Source organism: Myxine glutinosa, chromosome 1, assembly GCF_964187855.1.
Source record: "Myxine glutinosa chromosome 1, kmMyxGlut1.1, whole genome shotgun sequence".
NCBI classification, from domain to species: Eukaryota; Metazoa; Chordata; class Myxini; order Myxiniformes; family Myxinidae; genus Myxine; species Myxine glutinosa.
The window spans coordinates 298,559,516-298,584,255 of NC_136261.1; the positions used below are offsets into that span (position 1 = coordinate 298,559,516).

At 45.1% G+C, this 24,740-nt stretch overlaps 1 protein-coding gene across 2 annotated transcripts in view; it reads left to right on the plus strand.

Moving 5' to 3' along the window:
• LOC137439153 (sodium-coupled neutral amino acid symporter 2) overlaps positions 1-24,740 on the plus strand; it is a 112,010-nt gene that overhangs the window by 8,061 nt on the left and 79,209 nt on the right. For both annotated transcript variants that reach the window (XM_068134882.2, XM_068134892.2), the window contains exons 3-4: positions 21,437-21,503; positions 22,808-22,926. In XM_068134882.2, coding sequence (XP_067990983.1) covers positions 21,437-21,503; positions 22,808-22,926 — 186 coding nt within the window. The remainder of the gene's footprint in view (positions 1-21,436; positions 21,504-22,807; positions 22,927-24,740) is intronic.

The following is a 24,740-nucleotide window of genomic DNA, read 5'->3' on the forward strand; positions in this document are numbered from 1 at the left end:
CCGGCCCGGCCGTTTCCCGGCCTGCCGAAGGTGCACGGGGGTCGGCATGTCCGGGCCTTCTGTCCGAACCTGGCATGATAGTAACACCACGCTTGGTCAGGTGGAGGCCCCGGTCGTCGTGCTGGAGGTGGTCGGCTCGGTGTAGCGGCCGCCAATTGCGTCGGCAGTTCGGTTGTCGACCGTGCCGGGTGCTCGGGCGCCATGGGTGTTGCGTCGGACGGCGGTGGGTCCCATGTCACCGCTGCGATGCGCTGTCCTGCGGCGGAGATCTTGTCGGCTTCTCTGGCAAGGGCCCGGGGATCTGTGATCGTCGTGCTTGCCAGGGCGAGGCGTACCGGGTTAGGCAGCTGACGGAGGAACAGCTCCCGGAACAGGAATGCCGGAGAGTGCTCGCCGAGCAGTGAAAGCATGTAGTCCATTCGCTCGGAAGGGCGCGTGTCGCCGAGCTCGGGCAGGTCGAGCAGGCGCCGTGCGCGTTCCGCCGATGGGAGGGCGAAAGCGTCGAGGAGAAGCTTCTTAATCGCGCCGTATTTGTCAGCGGCTGGCGGGCTCTCGAGGAGGCTCAGGGCGCGGGCCGCGGTGGCCGAACCGAGCGCTGCTACCACATGGTGGAAGCGGGTGTCGTCGGCCGTGATGCCTCGCAGGGCGAACAGGGAATCCGCCTGTGCGAACCAAACCGCCGCGTGAGCCTCCCAGAAGGTAGGCAGTTTAAGGGCGACTGCCGTGTCCATGTCGGTAGGTCACCAATGAAGGAGCTGGGGCTCCCACGTCGATCGGAAGAATGGACGCGACAAAAAGCTGGAATTCATCCGAGTTGCTTTAATCAAACCAAACACTCAGGCACTCTGAAAAGCCCGTTTATCGGGCAGCAATATATATACATATTACCCCGGAGCGTTTGCCCAGGAAAAGCGAGAGGGGGCGTGGCCCAGCGTCCTGGCTGCGGCCTGGCAAGTTGAGGGCGAGCCTGCCCGGGCATGCCCGGGCATGCCCGGGCGTCCCGACCGAGGCCTGGCAAGTTGAGCGCGGGCCTGCCCGGGCGTCCTGGACGAGCCCGGCATGGTGATCGCTCCGCGTCCTTGATAGGTGCAAGGCGATTGTGAAAACCCAGCTGTAGCCGCTACAGCGGTATCGTTTTTTTGCTCTCAATTGTGAAGAATCACTTAAAAATTCTCAGATCCAGATCCGGATTCGAATCTTCACCAAAATCAAATCCTTTCATCCTTGTGGCACGCCCGAGGTCTCCACCAAATTTCGTCCGAATCCATCTACAACTTTTTGAGATATGCTGTTCACAAACAAACAGACAAACAGACAGGGGTGAAAACATAACCTCCATCCACCTTTGGTGGTGGAGGTTAAAATGCGGGTGGATTATCAACCCTGTGCTGCACTTTCTTGAACTACCGCTTTTGATACATTCTTGTAAATAGGGGAATAAATGCTGCAACATAAAATGTTTAAACAGGATCTTTATGCAAGATCAAATCAATTATTAAATGTGCGCAATAGGCTCGGCTGATAGTGATATGTAGAAGGATCTGATCCTGAAACTTTTTTCTGGAACTGCTTGCAAGTCATTTCTATTATTATAATTATTATAATTATTATAATTATTATTATTATTATTATTATTATTATAAGGTCATGTCGTCTCGTTCTTGAAGACATCATGAAATAAATGGTCCGTCCCAAGTCCATCCGTCCAAATGTCCGTCTGTCCGTTAACTTTTTGCTATTTTTGCTTCTCCTCCCGTATCACCCGGCTGATTGTTCTGAAACTTGACACAGGAATACAAGACAGTAGCCTCACAATCGCTTAGGATTCGATTTTTGTCGATTTTGGATCATGGGGGCTACCATAGGGGGTTACCCCCTGAAACTTCGTATCCCTAATCGTCCCTTATTTACCAACAGATTGCTCTGAAATCCGATGCAACCCTTCTACTTGATGGTCCGCAGGATTGCTCGGTCTTGGATTTTTCGATTTCAGATCATGGGGGCTCCCAGGGGGGATTCCATTCTACAATTCCCACTCAGGAATGACCGTCAGCCCACACTGGGCTATTTATATTACTAATATTATTATTTATTTATTCCTCCACTGTAATGAGGCATAAAACATTCATTTCATTTTCACTGCTTTCCCCACATCATTGCCTATATATAGACCTGCATTATTGTCCTTGAAATGTTGGCTAAAAGCCAACCTGAGCAGTTTGTTTTGCTTTTCATTTTTGCATAACTTGCATGTTGCGCCATACTCTGTACACAATGTAAGTGTGAAGTGTTGTTGAAGCATCGGTCTGCAATGTGCGTGTGCTTTTGATCTACTTCAGATAGCATGACTCACCCTCGGGCTATTTTATTTATTAATATTTTATGTATGAAATCAAAGTTCATAGAGGAACAAAGAAACAGAGGCAAAAAGGCAATGTACTGACAGTGAGGTAGTGGCGCCACAGTTGGAAAAGCAAGCAAGGGTCTGAACGAACAAGAAAATAGGAGTGAGATGAGGGAACGAAACACTGTAACCTGTAAGTAAGGAGTGTTGGTTTGTGTGAAGGGTTGAGGTGGTTGGATGGGATTAATGGGGGTATAGAACTATAGAAGATTGTGGGTCAGGATGCAGGAAGACATGAGAAAATGTTTATGGATGCGTTGACTGTTGTTACCACCCCAGCATGCCCTCCATTGAGGAATAAAATAAGAAATGAAATTCTCTGTTAGTTTTTGGTTAGTTGTTACCTCAGCATTGCCATTCCATGTCTGTCATCTTCGAACACTAGCTCGTCTTCATCCATATATGACTTGCCTGTTCTCACATTTATCTGCTTAGCAATAGCAAGCACCAGTAGGCCTACACATCAAATTGTGAAGCTTGGTGGTCCGCAGGAGTTAGGGTTGTTAGGGTTAGTAACACATGTTACTAACCATGTTACAGGAAACACATGTTACAGGAAATGATTCACCCAATCCAACATGGTGCTGCTGGGTCGACCATACAGTGCAGGAAAATGTCTCTATCAACTTTCCATGCATGTCTGGTCATACATCTAAGCCAGGGGTTCTTAACCTTTTTCCCTACTTGCACCCCTTGCAAAGCACCAAGTAGTTCTCGCACCCCTGTCCCCACTGTCATGACAGAATAATAAAATGATCATGGCTATCAATAACAGATTCATCATGGTTTTAAATTTATTTATATTTTACAAATTTACATATTCGGCAACAAAATGATTCTTTACAATACCAAGGTAACTTCAAATTAGTAAAGATTTTTATTCCATTTGCTAGTACTTTGCATGGTGTGTTGCAAGAAATTGTGCTTGTGCACCAAGCTCAGCGACTTCCTTGCTATTGGTTGTTCTCTATGATGGTATGGAACCTCGGCGTCTTGGAGCTGAGTGCTATTCGCATGTCGTGCTGAGCATCCAACCGATTTCTCCACTTGGTTTTGATATGAAGCAGACACGAAAATCCAGTTTCACACAGATACGTGGTCGCAAAAGGCACTAGCACAGCGAGAGCCTTCCTATCTAGTACGGGAAATGTTTCCAGTTGAGACGCCCAAAAGTGCTCCAGATGACCCTCTGTGAACTCCATTTGGATTCCATGGTTGCTTCTCAAATCGATGAGATCTTCTTTGACGTCACCGTCATCATCAATATCCTCCAAATTTATCCGGAAAGGGTGCCTGATCCAGTTGTCACACGCTTGCAGCTCTGCACACGAGAAGTAACCATGGAATGAAGTTTGCAGCATTTGAAGATGTTCAATAATAGTTGAAACAAAGCCAGGTTGCAAGGAAGCATCCTCAGTGACTGTTCCTTCAAGGGATGGAAAATTCACCAAATTTCCCTTCCTTACACGCCTAATCCATAAAACAAGTTTTTCTTTGAATGCAACCAGCTTCTCGCTTGCAGTCACAATGGTGAGCCCCTTTCCCTGCAGAGAGCGATTGAGCTCATTGAGTGCTGTGAACACATCAGCCAAATAGGCAAGCATCGGAACAAACTCAGGAGAATCAAAATATTCAGCTATGTCTTGTCGCTGTTCACGGAGAAACTGCTGAATTTCCGCTCGCTTCTGTGTGATACAATTGCACAGTATGTTCTTGACCCGTTTCTTCGCAAAACAACTGAAACAGTCGATGATTCAAAGCTCGACCACGAATCATGTTCACTATTTTCACACAAACATCCAAAGTCTTCATCAGGTTTGGAGGCAATGCTTTTGCTGCAAGTGCATGCCGGTGAAGAAAGCATTGGGTGATCTTCACGTCTGGAATTTCTTTTCTGATTCGTGCAGCAAAGCCTGAACGGTTGCCCAACATGACTGGTGCTCCATCGGTACATATCGAATCAATCATGTTGACATTGAGTTTGTGTTTTGTGAAGAATTATTTTATCATATTGAACACATCTACAGCTTGCGTAGTTGCTTTCAGTGACTGACAGAAGAGAAAGTTTTCTTCAACTTCTTAGTCCTTTACGTTTACGTACCGAACCACTACCAGTGGCTGACAGCAGTTTGACACATCTGTTGTTTCATCCACTTGGAGGCGAATCTTCACTGGACACACCTTAATATCTGCGACAATCTGTTCCAGAATATCTTGACTCATGTCGATGATTCGGTTATGTATCACATCATTTCATAAAGGTACTTGTTGCAGTTTTTTCTCTGCCTCCTTGCCGAGAATAATCCTTGCCATTTCAAGGGCACACGGCTTTATCAGTTCCTCGCCAATTGTATGAGGTTTCTTTGACTTAGCAACCTGGTATGCAACTTGATAAGAGTCAAGCAACATAGGTTTCTCTGTTGGTGAAAATCCATACGTTGGCAAAGTGCCGGCGTGATCAAACCGAGCTCCTTTGGCTTTTAATGTTGTGATGTCGTTCCCTGCATCCCTGCCGCCATGTTTGCTCTGGAAATGTTCATTGAGCTTTGATGGTTTCTAATTTGAGTTTGAGAACATGACACTGCACAGGAAGCACTGTGGGCGTTGTGTACCATCCTTCTCCGTAATACACGTGAAGCCATATTGAACATAGTCATCGTTCGACCTTCGTTTTTTGGACATCCTGAAGACTAACCTAGAAAAAAAACAAAAACGATGTGGCATTAATATTGACTACTAGCAGAAGTACCCGGCTTTGCCGGGTCGGGGTGAGGGGGGGGTGGAGGGGAGGGGAGGGGTTTAGGGGAGGGGGGAGGCAGGAGAGGAAGGGGTTCAGATCTATGCTGGTGGGTGAATGTGGCTCACGTTTCTGAGGTAAGTGTGATGCCGATCAGGAAGACGAAGAAGCCGTACTACCAAATTCGTACACTTCCGGAACTCCCAAAAAACTATCTTTTTTTTTCAAAAAAAATTTTTTTGGCCTAAAACACTCCCAGGCACTCACTGATGGACCTCTGAAAGTTTGACGAAGATCCGTTCAGCCATCTCTGAGAAAAATGGCGACACACAGACACACACATACAGTCATACATCTATCTTATATAGTCGATAATAATTAATTAATATATTAATAATAATAATAATAATCTATAAATTATATATATACGATAATATAATTATTATTATATAATTAATAATACAATAATTTATTAATATTGGGATATTAAAACCAAGAAACGGTATACAGTGCGTATCAAAAAAAAGGTAATCTGAATTCAAGGGGTTAATATGCATAGGTTATTAGCGCTGAGGAAGCGCCTCTAGCGAATGACTTCCAGCCAGTGTAACGCGAATTCCTGTCACAGGAATTCTGAGATCATATAAGTGTGACGTGGCAGTTCCTGATTGGTTCGTGTTGGGGAACCCCTTCTCGCTGCCGACGTGACGTAAATTCGCGCACGCGCACTGGTGAAGCTTACTCGATCTTACTCGATCCCATATTACATGTACTTTCATTGCATACAAATTATACTTCCTCCTAGAAATTCCATGCCCGAACCTCAGCGCAATCCAAGAGGATTCACTTGTTTAGTTTGACAATTTACATGTGGTTTACCAATTGTGAGGAGATCCTCAGCTTTCCATTGATGCCTTTCATGCATCATTGCTGTTACACATGACCGAGTACATGTTCATTGAAAATGACACGTTCAAATCGCATTTTTACAAGTTTGGCTAATCGGTGTTCATGGAACAGTGCATGGAAGAAGTTTCGGGAACTGAGTGGCGTGCTGATGAGGAGGGGAGTGTCGTTGACGCTGAAGGGAAAGGTGTATGCTGCATGTGTGAGAAGTGTTATGATTTATGGGAGCGAGACATGGGTAATGAATGTAGAGCAGCAACGAAGGCTGGAAAGGGTGGAAATGCGAATGGTTCGGTGGATGTGCGGAGTATCGTTGAGAGAGAGGAAGACAAATGATGAATTGCGAAAAATGATGGGAATAGAGCCTGTGATTGATGTTGTGAAGAGGAACAGGTTGAGATGGTTTGGTCATGTGTTGAGGAAGGATGAAAGTGACTGGTTGAGAAGAGTGATGGTAATGAATGTAGAAGGAAGTAGAGGACGGGGAAGACGGAGAAAGACTTGGCTAAAGATGGTGGAAGAAGAAATGCGGGCAAGGGGGTTAACAAGGAGAGATGCAGAAAATAGGGCAAGATGGAGAAGATTGTCATGAGGACCGCAAGGCTAACCCCCGCTCTTGCAGGGAAAATGGCCTTAAAATTCCTGTTGTTGTTGTTGTTGTTGTATTCATTTTATTGCACTTTGATACCTCTTCACTGGCTCCAGGCCTGTGTGAGGTAAAAAAAAAAAAAAAGAAGAAGCCGAAAAGATGTAAATTTGTCGAATTAGTGACTTAATTGGTTTTTTTTGTATACAAAATGGAGGCTCATGGAAGAGCGAGGTGACAGAGGGTAAGAATGCAATGTACCAACAGTAGGGCCGGAGTGCCACAGTTGGATACAACGAGCAAAGGAATGACCCAACAACAGAGGAAACAGAATGTGAGTGGAAAAACACTAACTGTGATGCAAGTCATCATATCGTGGGCGTGTATATTGCCTGGCTTAGTTGAAAGCAGCTTCTTATCATTACAAACGACATAAAAATGTTTACACCCTTGTCCCAATGAGTGGGCCATGACAAATGGTTGCAGAGAAGGAATTGATTGTTCAAAAAAACAGTCACAGATAGAAAGACCTAAGGTCAGCACAACATTCACGAAAGCTATTCGGAAATGAAAGTCTTCTCAAGATGGTATAGCATCAATCTGAATGAGATGCTCTATGTCCTCCTGTTCGGCATCAAAGACTCGAAGGTGTGTGTGTGTGTGTGTGTGTGTGTGTGTACATGTGCGTGCGTGCGTTGTTGGTTGTTCTCCCCATATGCGGTTTCAGAAGGTGGAACAGACGAGCCTTCCCAGGTCTCAAAGTATCCACCACTAAAAAGTGGAAGGTGAGCCACTTTTTTATGCAAAGTCGAGGCTCGTGGAAGAGCTTAAGCACAGAACTGACCAGGGCGTAACAGAACGAGAACACAGTGAAGGGGTAGAGGTGGAGACACCATCAGCCTGGTAGAGTGGTAGAGGGATACAGGGATTCTTGGAGGAAGAATGGCCAAGGGGAAGAGCCAGAGAAGAAGGAAGACAGTGTGAGCAAGCTGCAAAGTACCGAGGATGAGACAGTCAGTACACTGCAAAAACAGCCTTGGCAGGTGATGGAGAATATGAAAAGGTGCTCACCTTAAATGAAGACCTAGTTTGGTGTGTTTGGACAGCTCACACTGTGTGACACTTAAGTATGAGGTTGGTGAACTAAGATTCAAAATTGACTCGGGTGCGCAAAGCAACCTATTACTAGTATGCCTATATAAATGACCAAGAACATCAAACTGATGCAGGTTGAACCACTAAATACTGAAATTGTCACATATGGAGGATCTAGATTCCCAGTTATTGGACGGAGTGATTGCAGGTATTATCCGGACTGCAAGCTCGATGATGTAATGACAGTTCACCATTTACTCGTCAGAGTGGCCTGTATGGGCATGAAAACAATCAAATGCATGAACAACGACAAGGGAAATAAACCGCAATTTAACGGAGCATCAATGTATACACTGGAACATTGTGCATTGTTGACCAAGGAGAGTCTCATTAAGCAGCAACCAAAGGTGTTCAATGATGGTGCAAGGCAAGTGCATGGCTATATCACTTAGGGCTTGACAAGACAGTTGACCCAATCCAACATGCTCCGCATTGAGCAACAGTGTCTCTCAGACATGGACTTGAGGGAGTGCTTGATGACATGGTTAAATAGGATGTCATGCCTCAACGCAAAAAGCCTGGATTAGGTTAATGGTAGTCATGCCCAAAAAGAATGGCACACTATGGATCTGCTTGAAATGAATGCCATTTGGTGTCCGGTCTGCGCCATAAGTCTTCCAACACAAGATGCATGAGTGGTTGAGCGACTACAATGGATCAAAGTTGTAGCAGACTACTTCAGAGCCATGGTCTTAGGTGACACCCTTGAATATAATCAGCATCTCTTGACCACAATATGCACCTGGAAGCATTACTAAAGCATTATGGATATGAGGACCGTGGTGTTGTGTTTAACATGGGCAATCTTAAACCACGAAGAAAAAGTGTTCTTCATCAGACATTTTGTGACAGAAAAAGGACCTTTTGTGGATCCTATCAAAATTAAGGCGATTTTAGAGATGTATCCACTGACAGATGCAGCAGGAATCCAACGGCTATTTCAACTCGCACAGTATCTGAAAAGTTTCTCTCATCTGTGGAGAGGACAATGAGTGGTTTGGGGATGAATTGCAAGAAAATTCCATTGCAAGGACTTGTACAAGCAGTTTAAAGTTCACCAGTCCTGTGATGTCATAATATTGGGGAAGAGATCCCACTCCTTTTTTGATGTAACACAGTTGGGTTTTGGAGCATCCATGGTGCAGAACGGACAGCCAGTACCATTACATCAAGAGCATTACCATTGGCAAACACACGATAGGTGCAAATTAAAGAATAACTTCTTGTGATTATATTAGGTTGTAACTGATTTGAAGCCTTCACCTATGTCCGACACCTCATTCATATAGAAACGTGCCACGAGTCGTTGGAAACATTTATGTGCAAGTCAAGACTACAGAGAATGCTTTCGAGGCTACAGAAGTATATTCTGAAGCTAAAATGTACGAAAGGCATGAAGATACCGTAAGCAGAGGGTATCTGCCTGAAGTCAACATTTGTGAATTTTTACCTGAGCTGGAAAAAATAAAGCATGCATTACTTTCGGTTGGAGACTCATCTCACTGGCAGCAACTGAACTATACAGTATCAGCTGATCCAGTTCAGCAGCAACATCACCGAGTCATTTGATGAGGTTGGCCACGGAATAAATCAGAAGTACCAGTGCGCATCCACCCTTACTTTGATTTCCACAATGAAAGGTGGAATGGTTGCACACTGAAAGGTGGAATGGTTGCACACTGACTGTGCAAGGTGAAACCATCTTCAAGGGGCAACAGTTAATCGTGCCACCTACATTATATTAAGAGATGATGGCAGTCATCTCCTAGCTGTACTCATAAGGCAGCATCCGCAGAGTTTGAGAATGGCAACTTTGCATCTGCTTGGACTCAGAATCTCTCACATGGCCCAGAAAGTCCTGTGAACTGCCTGAAACCTCTGCCCCAAACAACAGAGCTGTCGCGGCAGCCAGAATTAAGTCACTAGACCCAGTTGACATGCAGTAGAAGGTCTTGGGGACTTTGTGAGCCTGTAGCTTGACTGAAAGATTCTGTATCTGCACAGTGTAGACCTAATGCCTAAGTCACACATAGGCGGATTTGTCAGCGAATACTGGCGACTGGAAAAATCGCCACCACCCGCCGACAATCGTAATGAAACCGTAATGGACGGTCGCCTGTAGTCGTGGTTATCCTCCCCAGGTCGGCTGCAGTCGGCAAGAGCCGCAAAGGGGCCAAATATTTTTTTTAATGTTTAAAAACGGCGCGCTCAGTCGCACTCGAAAAAAATCCGCCATGCTGTCGTGATGGAACCGCCATGCTGTCGTCGGTATCCGTAATAAGAGCGTAAAGCGGCCGCAACCCAGTCGCTCATAGTCTTCCGCAATCGCCCCAGCATCGCCCCACCAAAACGGCAGAGATGCGAATGCCATACGGCCTTCCTGCGGCATCTTCCCGACTACGGGCCGACACTGTTGCGGCTGCATATCGACTACAGAAGAACTGTCACGTCTCCCCTGCGGCTATGGGAGACTGACGACGACAGCAGTAGGACTAGTGGCGGCCGAGTTACGGCCACTGGCGACAGAGATACCACAGCCTGGCGACTGCATTACGACATACCACGAATCCATGGCAAGACAGGATGGTGTGAGGGTCTCCGTGGAGTGAGGTCCTGTGGTGCCGACAAGGATATGGCTTTATTGTTTGGACTTGGGACTTTTGGGAACTTTATTTCTGGGACTTTGGTCCTTTGGAAACTTTATTTATGGGACTTGGGACCAGTGGAAATAATTTGTTGGACTTTATTTCCATTCTCTCTCCCTGCAGAAAAGTTTGATTATTACATTACAATGATACATCTTTATTAACTTTCTTATTGTACATCAAACATCTTTATGCTTCATGTCATACATCATTGAAATGAATAAAGTGAAATGTAAAATAGAGAAATAAAGATTAAAAAAGTTGTGTGAATCGTCTCCAATCGCCGGCGGTCTTATTGCAGTCTTGCGGACGTCGGAGTAAACCGCCACCCGGCCCCAATGCAGTCGCCGCGATCCGCCATCGGTCGTAATCTAGCCGCCAGACTGTCGCCACGCTGCCGCCGTGCATCCGCAATGCAGTCGTCGTCGATCTTCAACAGTCGCCATCCCACTCGGGGCGTCATCGCAATGCAGGCGCAATGTGGCCGCCTGCAGTCGCCATACTGCCGCCTGACCATATTTGACCGCCCGAAATCGCCAGTAGTCGCCGAAAAATCTTGATCGCCGGCAGTCGCCAGTAGTCGCCAAAATATCCGCCTATGTGTGACTTAGGCATAATGTTGTTGTGGTTTCCTGCAGACATTTCACAGACTCTAAACAGAAGATACAAAAGTTGTGAATACATGTTTTTATTATTTCACTTCTTCGTAATGTATGTTTTGTTTTTTACTTGCGACATGTGAGCTTCGGGTTACTGTTATGCTGTTGTTGTTGTTGATGATGATGTTGTTGTTGATGGTAGATTTTTGAAATGATTTGAAATGTGCATCCATTGGACGGCCAGCTGCCAGACCACACCCACATCTGTCGCTTGACTCCACCCACCATAGCACCGAGATGAAATGATATGTCCGCCATCTTGGTTTTCTGGTGGGCATAACACATTAGACCTGCAGGGCTCTGCTGATTATACACTGTCCGGGTTTGTTGCATCAGATTTCCATTGGCTTTGTTTGGGTCGAGTGTTATTCATGATGAGGGATCCTGAAAAATCTAATCAGATGATGAATACTAGTAATCTTTAATCAAGCTCGTCAGAATGCACGGTATGGGGTTAAGCAATCCGTGCCCGTGTGACGAATCAGATCATTCTGATGTAGCCGTGGGGAGGGTGACATGAATGAGAGGTGTCTAGCTAATTTTTAAATTGCGCATTAAATGTGTTTCCCAATCACACTTCATCTTTTAAGAGTGCATTAAATGCGTGTTTCCCAATCAGCCCATCACCGGATTTTGTTGCAGGTTATGAGTTATGACCACAGTGCAGTTCTTGCAATCATAGTTGCTAAATAACACGAAGATTGTCGATTTGTGTAATGCTGAGAAATGTAGCACTTTAGAAATTATGTAATATGCCACAAAATACTCGGTACGGTGTGCATGCGCAGGAAGCTGAAGAGTTTGGGGCAAAATAAAATGTATTATACATCCGGGATAGGGATCGTTACTTGGAATGGGTCACCAAGCTTCTGAAAGAAGTCAAAAACACTTGGAAACTACCTGAGAGAAAGGGGCATGCCTCTGCACAACGAAAGACTTGGATAACTTCCTCAGCTCGCCAAACCGGCACCTGTTCGTACTGCAAAACCATGTGGGTGACCCATGTGGGTGAAAGGCCTGAGTGGAGGGACATGTTTTACACAACGCCCGAACGGAGTGCCGGCACTAAATGGACTGTGTATCTGGATTAGAATTTCTGAACACAGATCGGAAGGACATATATGCGGCTTGTGCATGTATAGAGTAAATTTAAAGTGATGTTATTTATTAGTATTATTATTTTATTAGTATTATTAGCTCACCTGGAACGAAGTTCAAGGAGCTTATACGATGGCACGTCGTCCGTCAGTACTTCAGTCTGTCAGTCCGTGCGTCCTTCCGTAAACACTTGAAACTCTGCTCCGAAACCCCGATTGGAATTGTGACCAAATTTGGCACAAATTATATTTGTTGTGTTGTGACTAAAGTTTGTTCACCGCATTAAAAAAAATCGGGGTCTAAGGGGGTCTACCGGGGGTCAAAGTGGATCCAGGTTTCCCCCCCCCCCCCCCCCCCCCAAAAAAAATAGGAATATGCTTTTTCCTCTGAAACTGCATACACTATTTCGATGAAACTTTACCACAACCTTCATTGGTTTGTTCACGGCATTATTATTTTTTTGCCCCTTTGGGAGTATATGGGGAGGGGGGGGGGGGGGGGTCAAAGTGTGTGTGGGTTTGACCCCCCAAAATAGATATTTGCTTTCTTCTCTGAAACTACACACACGACTTTGATGAAACTTCACCACAACCTTCACCACCCATGGTGTACCAAAGTTTGTTGACGGCATTTCAAAATCTGCCCCTTTGGAGGTCTAGGGGGGGGGGGGGGGAGGTTGCCCCCCAAAATTGGTATTTGCTTTTTTCTCAGAACCTACACACACAATTTTGATGAAACGTCACCACAACCTTCATCATCCGTGATGTACCAATGTTTGTTCAAGGCATTGGAAAAATTGGGGTCTGAGGAGGTACACGGGGTGGGAGAGGGGGGGGGGGGGGGAGGGGGTTCCCGACAAAATAGGTATTTTTTTGTTTGTTTGTTTAAAGTCTTATGATTATGTTAGTATTTTTTTTTTTTTTTTTTTTTTTTTGTATACAAGATCGAGGCTCGTGAAAGAGCGAACATTAATCACACAGAAAGACAAACCGACACATAAAACATATAACATCGGGAGCGGTAGACAAGATGGGGAGAGAGGGGGAAGGACACAAACACAACATTTGAGAGCAGGGACCGAGAGACATGGAGACATCGAGAGATCTGAGAGAGGGCGAGGGCTTTGGGGGGGGGGGGCATGGGAAGGGGGCGGTGGGAGAGGTATAAAACATATGGACACTGCCAGGACTTCCAGGAAAGAGGTTGGAATTTCAAACAAGGTGGATCTGGGGTGAATTAGCGGGGGTAGAAAAGATCAAGGTTTTGGATGGGGGAAGATAAGAGATGGTGGTGAACAGCTGTTTTAAAGACCTGGAGGGAGGAGTGGGATTGAAGGGAGTGAGGGAGTTTGTTCCAGAGGCGGGAGAAAAGAGGAATGAAAGAGTGAAGGTGAGCAGAGAGCCGAGATTTCGGCAGTTTAACCATCAGAGGGTTGCTGGCAGATCTTGTGCGACCTGTAGGAATATTTGGGGGACAGAGCACAGAGAGAGCTGGGGGTGCAAGGCCGGAGAGGAGTCGGTAGAAGACAGAAAGACCACCTACCTGCCTGCGGTGAGTGAGTGAAAGGCCCTCAGAGATAGCTTCATCGCGGGAGATTCCAATAATTCTGAAAGCTTTGGTTTCAACAGCGTGAAGCCGAGCTAGGTGTGAGGCAGGAGCACCGGCCCATAGGGGAGAACAGTATTCCATTGAGCTGCGGATGAAAGCCTTGTATGTGGTGAGGAGCTCAGGTGTGCTGAGGAAGGACTTCGCACGACGGAGGATGCCCAGTCGGCGACTGGCTTTGGAGGCCAGCTTGGAAATGTGGTTTTCCCAAGAAAGATCATGGCAGATAGTGAGACCCAAAAGCTTGAGCGACAGAACTTCTTGGAGAGGATTTTTGAGAAAGTAGATGGGAGGGTTGTCCAGTCGATCTTTTCGGAGAGACATAATAAGAGTGTGAGATTTGTCAGGATTGAAAGACATGTTCCACTTGTTTGACCAGTCTGTGATTTTGTCCAAGTCTTCAGAGAGTGAGGAGGCTGCAGACTGCCGATCTGAGGGAAGAGGAATGGAGCGGCAGAGAGTGGAGTCATCAGCAAAGAGATAGAGAGGATTTTCAAGAGAGTCAGAGAGATCATTGATGAAGACCAGAAAAAGCACGGGGCCCAGAACACTGCCTGGGGAACTCCAGCCTGAACAGGAAGAGGAGATGAGAGAAACCCATTCAGAGCCACACGTTGACGACGACTAGAGAGGAAGTCCGCCAGCCATGCGTGGAGATTTCCATGGATACAAAAGGAGGAGAGTTTGGTGAGCAGAGCGGGGTGCCAGACCGTGTCGAAGGCACGTGATATGTCGAGGGAGACAGCTCTAATTTCCTGTTTGGCATTGAGGACCTCCATCCATTGTTGAGACAGCAGAAGCAGCATGTCCAGAGTAGAGTGACCTGGTCTGAAACCAAATTGATGATCAGAGATCAAGCCATTGGAGAAGAGGAAAGATTTCATATCCGAAGCAATGATGGATTCCATGACTTTGCTGATAATTGGGAGAAGGCTGATTGGTCTGTAGTTGCTAGGATCTGTTTTTGCACCTTTTTTGTGCAAAGCGGTGATGTTGGCTGATTTCCAAGCAGATGGCAGTTGACCTTGAGCAAAAGAGAGGGTGAAGAGAACAGAGAGAGGGTGAGATAGAGCGGCAGAGCAGGATTTTAGGACCCGTGGGCTGATGCCGTCGGGTCCAGTTGCAGAATCAGAGTCGAGGGTTGACAGAAACTTTTCCACCTTGTCAGGAGGAAAGGACACGGAGTCCAGGAGCAGCAGGGTACGACTGGGTATGGTGGGTACAGAGAGGGATGGGTTTGGGACACAAGATTTAGAGGCAAACACAGAGTTGAGGCATTCAGCTTTTTCACGTGCGGAGTCAGCTGTGTAGCCGTTTGAGGTAAGGGAGGGGATGGAGGGGGAACAAACACCAGAAACGGATTTGACCAGACGCCACCAGGATTTGGAAGAGGGAGACAGATAAGAGAGTTCGGTCTTGAGAATGGAGAGATATTGTTTCCTGGCTCTCCTGAGGGTGGACACACACTTGTTTCGGGCTTTGTGAAAGGAAATGAGATTTCCTTCCGTTGGATTTGCTTTCCAGGAGACGAAGGCAAGTTGTTTCTGGGCAACAGCCTCACCACAAGATTCCGTGTACCATGGACGGGAGGAAGGGTATGACAACTGAAGACGAGATGGGATAAATCTGTGCATGAGAGAGAGCAATTTACTTTGGAAGAATTCCCAGGATGAGTTGATGTCAGAGGTGGTAGAGATGGGAGACCAGTCCAGATGATTGATGGCTGCTTGAAGACCGTGCCAGTTGGCCTGAGTGAAATGCCAGACTCATCGACGCTGAGCAGGCTCCCTGAGGATGGTCAGAGAGATGTCCACTTTAACAAGGACATGATCAGATGATCCGATTGGAGCAGAAGAAGAGCAGCAGACATTTTCAGGGAAGTTAGTCATAACCAAGTCCAGAAGAGAAGATGTTCCGTTGACTGAGATCCGGGTCGGGAAATTGACAGATTGTGTCAGTCCCAGTGAGTCGCAGAAGTCCTTTGCTGAGGAGCCATGGCTGGTGAGAGAGGTACCCACACCCAGCCAACTGGCATGATGACAGTTGAAATCACCACATATGAGGAAGAGAGAGTTGGGATGAGTAGATAGAAGTTGGTCCATATTATCAGACAGCGAGATGTAGATGGAGTCATCACAGTTTGGTGGACGGTACAACACACATATGAACAAGAGGTGGGAGCGAAGGGGAAGCCGTAGCCAGAGGTATTCCTGGGGGTGAGGTGGAGAGAGTGCAGTGCAGGGCGAGTGAGGAAGAGAGTTTTTGATAAAGATAGCAACCCCGCCTCCAGGACGAGGCTCAGGTCTATCATACCGGAGGAGGGAGTAGCCCGGGAGAGATACTAAGGAATCAGAGACATCATAAAGGAGGAAAGTTTCTGTTAAGCAGATCACGTCTGGTTTGACAGAAGCAACCTGTATGGAGAGATCAGTTAAGTTTGAACGAAGGCCCCGGATGTTTGAGGTCCATACCGTTAATGAAGAGGAAGGGGGAGCATCAGATACAGAACAGGGGGGAGGAGGGGTAGGGTAAGATGTGGAAGAGGTGGAAGAGGTAGGGAGAGCTGTTGAAGGTGTGTCAGAGATTTCAGAATAGCTCGGAGAAAGGGAAGGATGGGGCGGACAAAAGGTTTGATGGTGATTGGGTGAGGCACAATGAGGTGTTATTTGAGGAGGGGGAAGAGCGAGGCAGAAGGTTGGGGGAGATGGAGGTGAGAGTTGGAAGGGGGAAGAAGCGGGGAGGACGCTTTGAGGAGGGGGAGTGAGAGGGGGGAAATTGAGAAGCAATGAGGGTGGGGAGATTTGAAGGGGAGGGGTGAGGGGGGAGTTTAGGAGGGAAGGGACAAGGGGAGGGATTTGAAAGGGATGGGATATGGGGGAGATTTGGAGGGGAGGGGTGAGGGAGGAGTCTTGGAGGGGAGGGGCGAGGGGGCGTCTTGGCGGGGAGGGGTGAGGGGGTAGTTTAGGAGGGAGGGGGCAAGGGGGGAGATTTGAAAGGGATGGGTGATGGGGAAGATTTGGAGGGGAGGGGTGATGGGGAAGATTTGGAGGGGAGGGGTGATGGGGAAGATTTGGAGGGGAGGGGTTATGGGGAAGATTTGGAGGGGAGGGGTGAGATTGGATTTTAGAAAGTGTACGATTTATGGGAAACGAACATTTATTGCAAAATGAGTTTCTTGTGACCTTCGAGTTAAAAATACGTTTAATGACGCTGGATGGAGGATGGAGTGCAGGAGAGTTTAGGGAATGTAGAAAAAAGGCACTATAGGAGATGGATATTTTTTTTGGGATGAATTGATTTGGTGAGCAAGTCAAAAGCAGCCTTTTAAAGAAGAAGAAGAAAAAGGTGTTATAAAATATGACGGAATACATAACTTGAGGGGAAAGTGTAAACATTGAAGGTTAATAACAGTAAAAACTATCTGGGGAAATGGGGGAGAAACACTTGGTCGAAGAACGAACGAACGAATAAGAATGAATAAACGAATGAGAACAGAGAAGGAAATGTTGTTTTTTTTGTTTGTTTTTTTTTAGTTGAGATTTACACAAGGAAGTAGGCTATGGGTGAAAAGACTGGGAATACAGAGAACGAAAGTTATTGGATCACAAACGACGGACCGCTGAGAGAAAAACAAAGCCTCAAGGTTGTACAGTGTACATTGTACAAGGCCTCAAGACACGACACAAATTAACACGATTTTCAATACAGGTATGAAAGATTTGCACCGAAAAATCTTCGTCGGGACACAATATACGTACAACACCATAAATAAATACAGTTTTAACGAAAATACAAATGGGAACAATCACTTAACTTCGATTTCAAATCGTTCGCGACGCGGCAAAGGCCTTGCTCGCAACACGGCAAACAGACGATCAATTTATGAAAGATAAACACCGAGAAACAACCAAAGTTGCACACAATAACTTCACACACCGAAAGATAAATACAGTTTCGACAAAATACAATTGTGAACAGACTTAACTTCGAAAAACGTGGAGACCGTGTGGAGCTTCGAAAATCCCTCCCACCGTCTCCGAGATCTCGCTTGTTTTCAACGATCTACGAATAGTTTCATTCTACATGCTGCCCTGTCTTCTCGAAACCATTGAAATTGGTTTAAAATACCTTTAGTCAGTGTAGTATACTGTTTATTCTACCAGGTGAGCGCCAGGGGTATTGCCCCTATTATATTTTTATTAAGTATTATTATTGTCCCTCGTTGCACCGCAGAGCGATCGTGGGACTATGGTTTTCCCCTCCGTCCATGTGTCCGTCCGTGCGTGCGTGCGTGAGCGAAGGACCAAATTCTAATTTGGTGTGTGGGTGCAACCCACGTCAAAATCCAAGATGGCCGCCGCCATGTATGTCTGACACCATGTATGTATGAACCTTGTGAGCAGAATATCTTGAAAAATAAGCGAAGTACCAACTTCTAATCTGGTGTGTGGGTGTATATCTAGGCATAAGGAAGAATGCTATTGAAAATTGGGACACCACGTCAAAATCCAAGATGGCCGCCGCCATGTATGTCTGAACCTTGTGAGCAGAATATCTTGAAAAATAAGGGAAGTACCAACGTCTAATCTGGTGTGTGGGTGTATCTAGGCATAAGGAAGAACACTATTGAAAATCTATAGAATAATAGCGTAAGGACTCGACTTTGTTATCCCTTTTACGCTGCACCCAGTGACCCGATGCCCACGGCACTAATGGATTTACGATCTACGAACCGCGCTCTTTGTTTGTCACGTACAGGCATACTCTAAAAATCTGAATTAGCCGACGTTGGGGCCCAAAAGCATCCGATTAACTGCCGATACGACGCCATCTTACGACGCCATCTTATTGGCGTCTGCTGGGTGAAGGCGAAGCAAGCCGTCCGCTGATTGGACAGTCGAAGGCGACAGCAAGCCGTCCACTGAGTGGACAATCCCAGAGTGGTGCTATGCCGATTCCTATTACGAATCCATTCATTTTTCAAAAGTATGTCGTAGCGTTGTCATGTAAGTAGATTGCAATAAATACGTTGTTCATATACGCACTCTTCATTCCCATCTTTCTTCCTAACTCTTACTCAGACAAGCAAATCCACTATGCCATCCATAATGGTACACTCGATCTATACACCACATCCTCCCTTCCGTGGATGTTCCACGGGTTTCGGCTAGTTATTATTGTCCCCCGTCGCACCGCGGAGCGATCGTGGGACGATGGTTTTCCCCTCCGTCCATGTGTCCGTCCATGCGTGCGTGAGTGCGTGAGTGAAGGACCGAATTCTAATTTGGTGTGTGGGTGCAACCCACGTCAAAATCCAATATGGCCGCCGCCATGTATGTCTGACGCCATGTATGTATGAACCTTGTGAGCGGAATATCTTGAAAAATAAGCGAAGTACCAACTTCTAATCTGGTGTGTGGGTGTATATCTAGGCATAAGGAAGAATGCTATTGAAAATTGGGACACCACGTCAAAATCCAAGATGGCCGCCGCCATGTATGTCTGAACCTTGTGAGCAGAATATCTTGAAAAATAGGGGAAGTACCAACGTCTAATCTGGTGTGTGGGTGTATCTAGGCATAAGGAAGAACACTATTGAAAATTGGGTCGCCACGTCAAAATCCAAGATGGCCGCCACCATATATATGTCTGAACCTTGTGAGCGAAATATCTTGAAAAATAAACGAACTACTAACTTCTAATCTGGTGTGTGGGTGTATCTACGCATAAGGAAGAACGCTATTGAAAATTGGGTCGCCACGTTAAAATTCAAGATGGCCGCCACCATATATATGTCTGAACCTTGTGAGCGAAATATCTTGAAAAATAAACGAACTACTAACTTCTAATCTGGTGTGTGGGTGTATCTACGCATAAGGAAGAACGCTATTGAAAATTGGGTCACCACGTCAAAATCCAAGATGGCCGCCGCCATGTATGTCTGAACCTTGTGAGGGGAATATCTTGAAAAATAAGCGAAGTACCAACTTTTAATCTGGTGCGTGGGTGTATCTAGGCATAAGGACGAACGCTATTGAAAATTGGGTCGCCACGTCAAAATCCAAGATGGCCGCCACCATATATATGTCTGAACCTTGTGAGCGAAATATCTTGAAAAATAAACGAACTACTAACTTCTATTCTGGTGTGTGGGTGTATCTACGCATAAGGGAGAACGCTATTGAAAATTGGGTCGCCACGTCAAAATCCAAGATGGCCGCCTTGCGTATTCTACTTTGTCAACTCACATCACTTCACCGACAGGGGACGTAGGCGTAACGCTTGTTAATCTTATTGGGGGTAGCTATCGGAGCTTTGGCTGTTATAAATATAGTGTTTGCTTGTTTCCAGGGCCACAAGATAACTTATATTTGATTTTTGAATCTATTGCTAAAAGTTGAAATTTGTGTGTGTGTTAGTTGTATCCACGGCCGACGCTGGAATGTACTTACATTAAGTGAAACGAATCCAATACCTCTAAATCAAGGATATTTCTCGTGTTCCTATATTTCCGTGCGTACGATTTGCATTCAGGAATATAACAATTGTGGGTATCCATTTTGAAATTTCCACTCTTTCTTTTAAATGCTGAAAAATTATGTTTAAAAGACTATTTGAATCTCAGATTCCGCATAAGCAACTGCAGGTTAAAAGTGCTGCCCGGTGAGCCAAACCAAGTCAGTGTAAACACAAACACAGCACGTACACTAAAGCTCTCACTTAGCATACATATGTCCTTTCGAAAGTTGCGTATTATAAGTTGTTTGTTCCATATGCTGGCCAACCCATGATACCCGGGGTGACAATTTCTAGTTGTTGCAAATGCCTGTTTTCATTTTGTTTTCCCGGAATGGCGATTGCAATGTTTCTCTGAATCGTGTTGAATGTGCTTTGATGCGTCCAGCTGTTTTGAGTCACTTTAATCAGCCATTTAAAAACTACTGCCTGGTTTAAGGTGTTTAGTTCTCTTTCTCAATGTTGACAAATAGTTCACATCATGCTTTGAACAACAAATATTTTGTACAGGTGTTTAAAGATTGCAAAGGGAATGGTTTGTTTTTGGTATTTCCTTTAAATATCGCATGATTTAAGTTGACAAAGCAGAGCTGGATGATCCATATTCCATTGATGTGAAAAATGTGGAAGTTGTTAAAAAGTGGTACTTTTGTTCATCGAATGTTCATTGTATGTTCATGTGTGCCACATCAAACCTACCACTACAAAGGCCCAAAATATTCTCACCTCCTTGTTGGGGTGGATGCAATCGTTTACGGACCGAATGGCCAGACCTGTCGTTCGACTGATGATGATTTGGCCAGGAAATTGCAATTTCTTATTGGTGCAAGTAATAACTGACTATTCTTCGAGAAGGGCATTGTGGGATCTTCAAGGTCCACCATCTAATGCTAGCAGACGGGACGCCCAGTTTAACATCCATCCAAGGGACTGCGATAAACGCCCTGCCGACGAAGCATCGCTCCGACAGTTTATCATCGGGTCAGGAATCAAACCCAGGCTGACCAACTCAAAGCCGTGCCACCCTGTCGGATCACTTGCTTAATCACTTTACGTATATTACTTTGAAATGTGTGAATTTTTTAAATCGTTCTTCTCCTGACAATAATTTCAATTTTGTTGCAGCCAATATGATGAGCTGATTGAGACAGAAAATGAGAATTTTCTCAACGGTGGCATGAAGAAATTTGAGGTAAGTTGGACACCTGGACCCAAAATAGATTCTAAGCCTAGCACCACCATAGAGTTACTAACTAATGTCAAATATACATTGGGAAGGTCTTTAAAATCTCCAGCTTATTACCGTCGATGGCGCATTTTGCAAGTGTTGGTAATCTTCAGCTGCCAAACAATCAATTTGTGAAATGTTGTCGGAAGCATGAGTATGCTATATAGCTTAACTTTCACTTTGTTCCATGCCAGAAAGAATAGTAAAGAATTTTGCTTCAGCAAGGGGGATATTGTTCCGAAAAACGTTGGTCTAGCGAGAGTAACAGGCTTTTGTTGACTGCCATGCTGAGATTTTCCGCATGAGCGATGGAGCGTGAGCAGGCGCCATATTTTCCATGATGCAAGGTGCAAGTTTGAACAGCCTGTATGTACAGCACATCGAACCCTCATGTAAACGATATTTGCAAACCACCCTTCTGCATTTGTGATGTCAAATCCTTATTGATCGTCTTTTACACCTCTTGAGGGGTGAGGGGGTGGCTTGGGGGAGGAGTGGTGGGGAAGGGTTTAGGTTTACTTCTAAAGTTACAGAAACGAGTTTCAATCACATCCCTAAGTTTGTCTCACCATTGCATATACGTGAGTAGAAGTACGCCACACGTTTAACACTCCACACATTTACTTTTGAGCCCAAAGTCTCCATAAAGGGGAAACTATGGTGCAAAACTTTTTCCGAAATGCTTGAGATATCATGTTCAATAAGGGTGCGGGAGTTGTTTTGAAATACGAGTGAAATGCATTACACTGCTTGGAAACACTGATGGTCTCTAAGAGAGATATTCCGATTGGATTTAAAGGCAGGTTTGCGGAGGTGATGATGAGCACAAGTGAACAGTCTGCGTAACTGAAGAAAGATTGTGCAAAAGATGTGTGGCAAAGAGTAATTTTTGGGCACATTCAGTGGGGTTAGAGGTCAAACCACCAGCAGGATGGTAGTGCGTTTGGGAAAAGTTCTCACCAAAGCAGGCTGTTTTCGGAAACTTAATGACTGGCATCCATTGCTTACTGTACACTCAGAAATAGGGTCATTTGAGGACTTTCTGATTTGAACAAAGGGTCCCAGCATCTTGAACTATGTGCTCAGGTGGGAATGCTGAACAGGTCAAGCTAATTTTTGTTTACCACAAATATAGAAATCATTATCAAAAAAAGGAAATAAAATAAATTGTTGACTTGCTTGCCCTGAAACCATTTGGGATTTCTTTGGTCACATGTGCTTCTGAACCTCTCCTTTGCCTTTTGTCCCTTGCCCTTTGAACTCAATAGAAACATGAAGGGAAAGCCTCTTTTGGAATGTCGGTGTTCAACCTGGCAAACGCCATCATGGGCAGTGGAGTGTTGGGTCTTGCTTATGCCATGGCGAATACTGGCATCGTTCTCTTCACGTGAGTCTGAAATGACCTTTAAAAAATGGCCATTTTTCTTCTCATCCTTGTCACCCATCTTTCTCATCTCTATTTTGTCTATCCTAGTAAATTTGAAAACTTGTAAAGTTTAGACGTTACTATTATACTTGTATACTAAATTTAGTACCTTGTACTCTTTCAGTGACTTTGCGGTCTCTAAACATCCTTGACGTACCAAATTTGTCGCTTTCATCTGTCCTGGAAGTGCCATAAATGATCTCTTTGTGACCTTTAAAGAAGATCCTTATGTACAGGCCTGGATAACTTCCAAATTCCCAATTAATAAACCTGAACTCTGCCGTTTGACTAAATATGTTTGTCCTGGCCTCGTGGAGATGCCTTTTGTATTGATGAAAATGTTTTATATGAGGTTGTTCTTCTAACGATGGATTTATTGTTTGCAAAGGCACACGCGTACTTCCAGATAGAAATGTATCAAAATGTAGTCTGGAGGATAACAAGGCTCTGTTATATGACTGCTTGTATGGAGAGACTAGATTCTCAGCCAAATTTCTTGAGCGCCAGCACACGGGTGTCCCACAGGCCATGGTCTGTTTTGCAATCACTGGAAATGCAGCCACGCTTACAGCGTTTGAATGTGGAGGTTTTGTATGCTGGCAGTCCTGCCGCGTTTGGCGGTGTGCCACCAGATCGCATTCTTGTAATGCGCCTGTCATGGTAGACACCTTTTTAGGCAATGCCGTAATCTTTCCCACTGATCTTTGCAAAGTTGCATCATGCGCTCCTTGAGCGTTGGTGGGTGTACTTCCAGAAGAGAGAGTGCTTTGCACTTTGACCTTTGGTTTTGGGGGACAGCTGGGAAAGAGTGAGAACAAAGAGGATAGGGTCAAAAGCTAGTAACGCAGGGTGGTGCAAACATGAAATTGGTCAGTTACGTTGGCCTTTTAAACTTTTGTTTGTGTTGATGTGAGCTGAAAAAATGCATGTTACAAGTTTGAGGCCTATGTATCGGGGAGTTTGGCAGTAAAATGATACAATTACTGGTGAAAGGCGGTAGGGAGAATAATATGAATAGTTCATTTGGAGGGATCTGGTTAAGTATCTGGCACAATTTTTGATTGATGCAAATAAAGGAATTAATTTTGATGTTCAGATTGTCATATTGAAGAGCTGAATAATATAAGGGTTGTGGACATGCTGGCATGGGATTGGTAGGTAACGGATGCACCTCTCCTTTGCCTTGCTGGACGCTACAGGAATAAGTATGGCACTTCCATAAATTCTGGAACATATCGAGTGCAATTTGGAATCTGGAGTGCCACTAATTTGAGCTTGGCTATTAGTGAATGGGATGGTTGACTGAGCTCTTCCTCAACGTGTTTGATCTTCTCTGCAGCCTAGTAACCTCGGCCAATTGCCTAGTAACTGCTTTGCGCAGATTTCAAAATGGGGCTGTGTGGAACCCGATGTTCCAAATGGGAAATCTTGCAGTTGCTTTTTGCATTCCAATTGAGAATGTATATATAACCTTACTGTGAATTGTTAATTCGTTTACTTTTGCCAAATACGAAGCAGCAGTGGTATCGATTTTTTTTTCCCCCGGATATCGATATATCGTTGGGTTTATACCGGTATGTACCAGTACATCAGTATTAAAATATATATATATATATATTTTAATGCAGGTTCCAAAAATACCTAATGGCCCATTACATATTCATATATGATGTACACGTCATTTATACATGGTAATTCACGGCATATATCATGCACTCAATCTTTACAAATTAAGGCAATTTTTTCGTACAATAGAGAATTTGGTTGATAAAGAG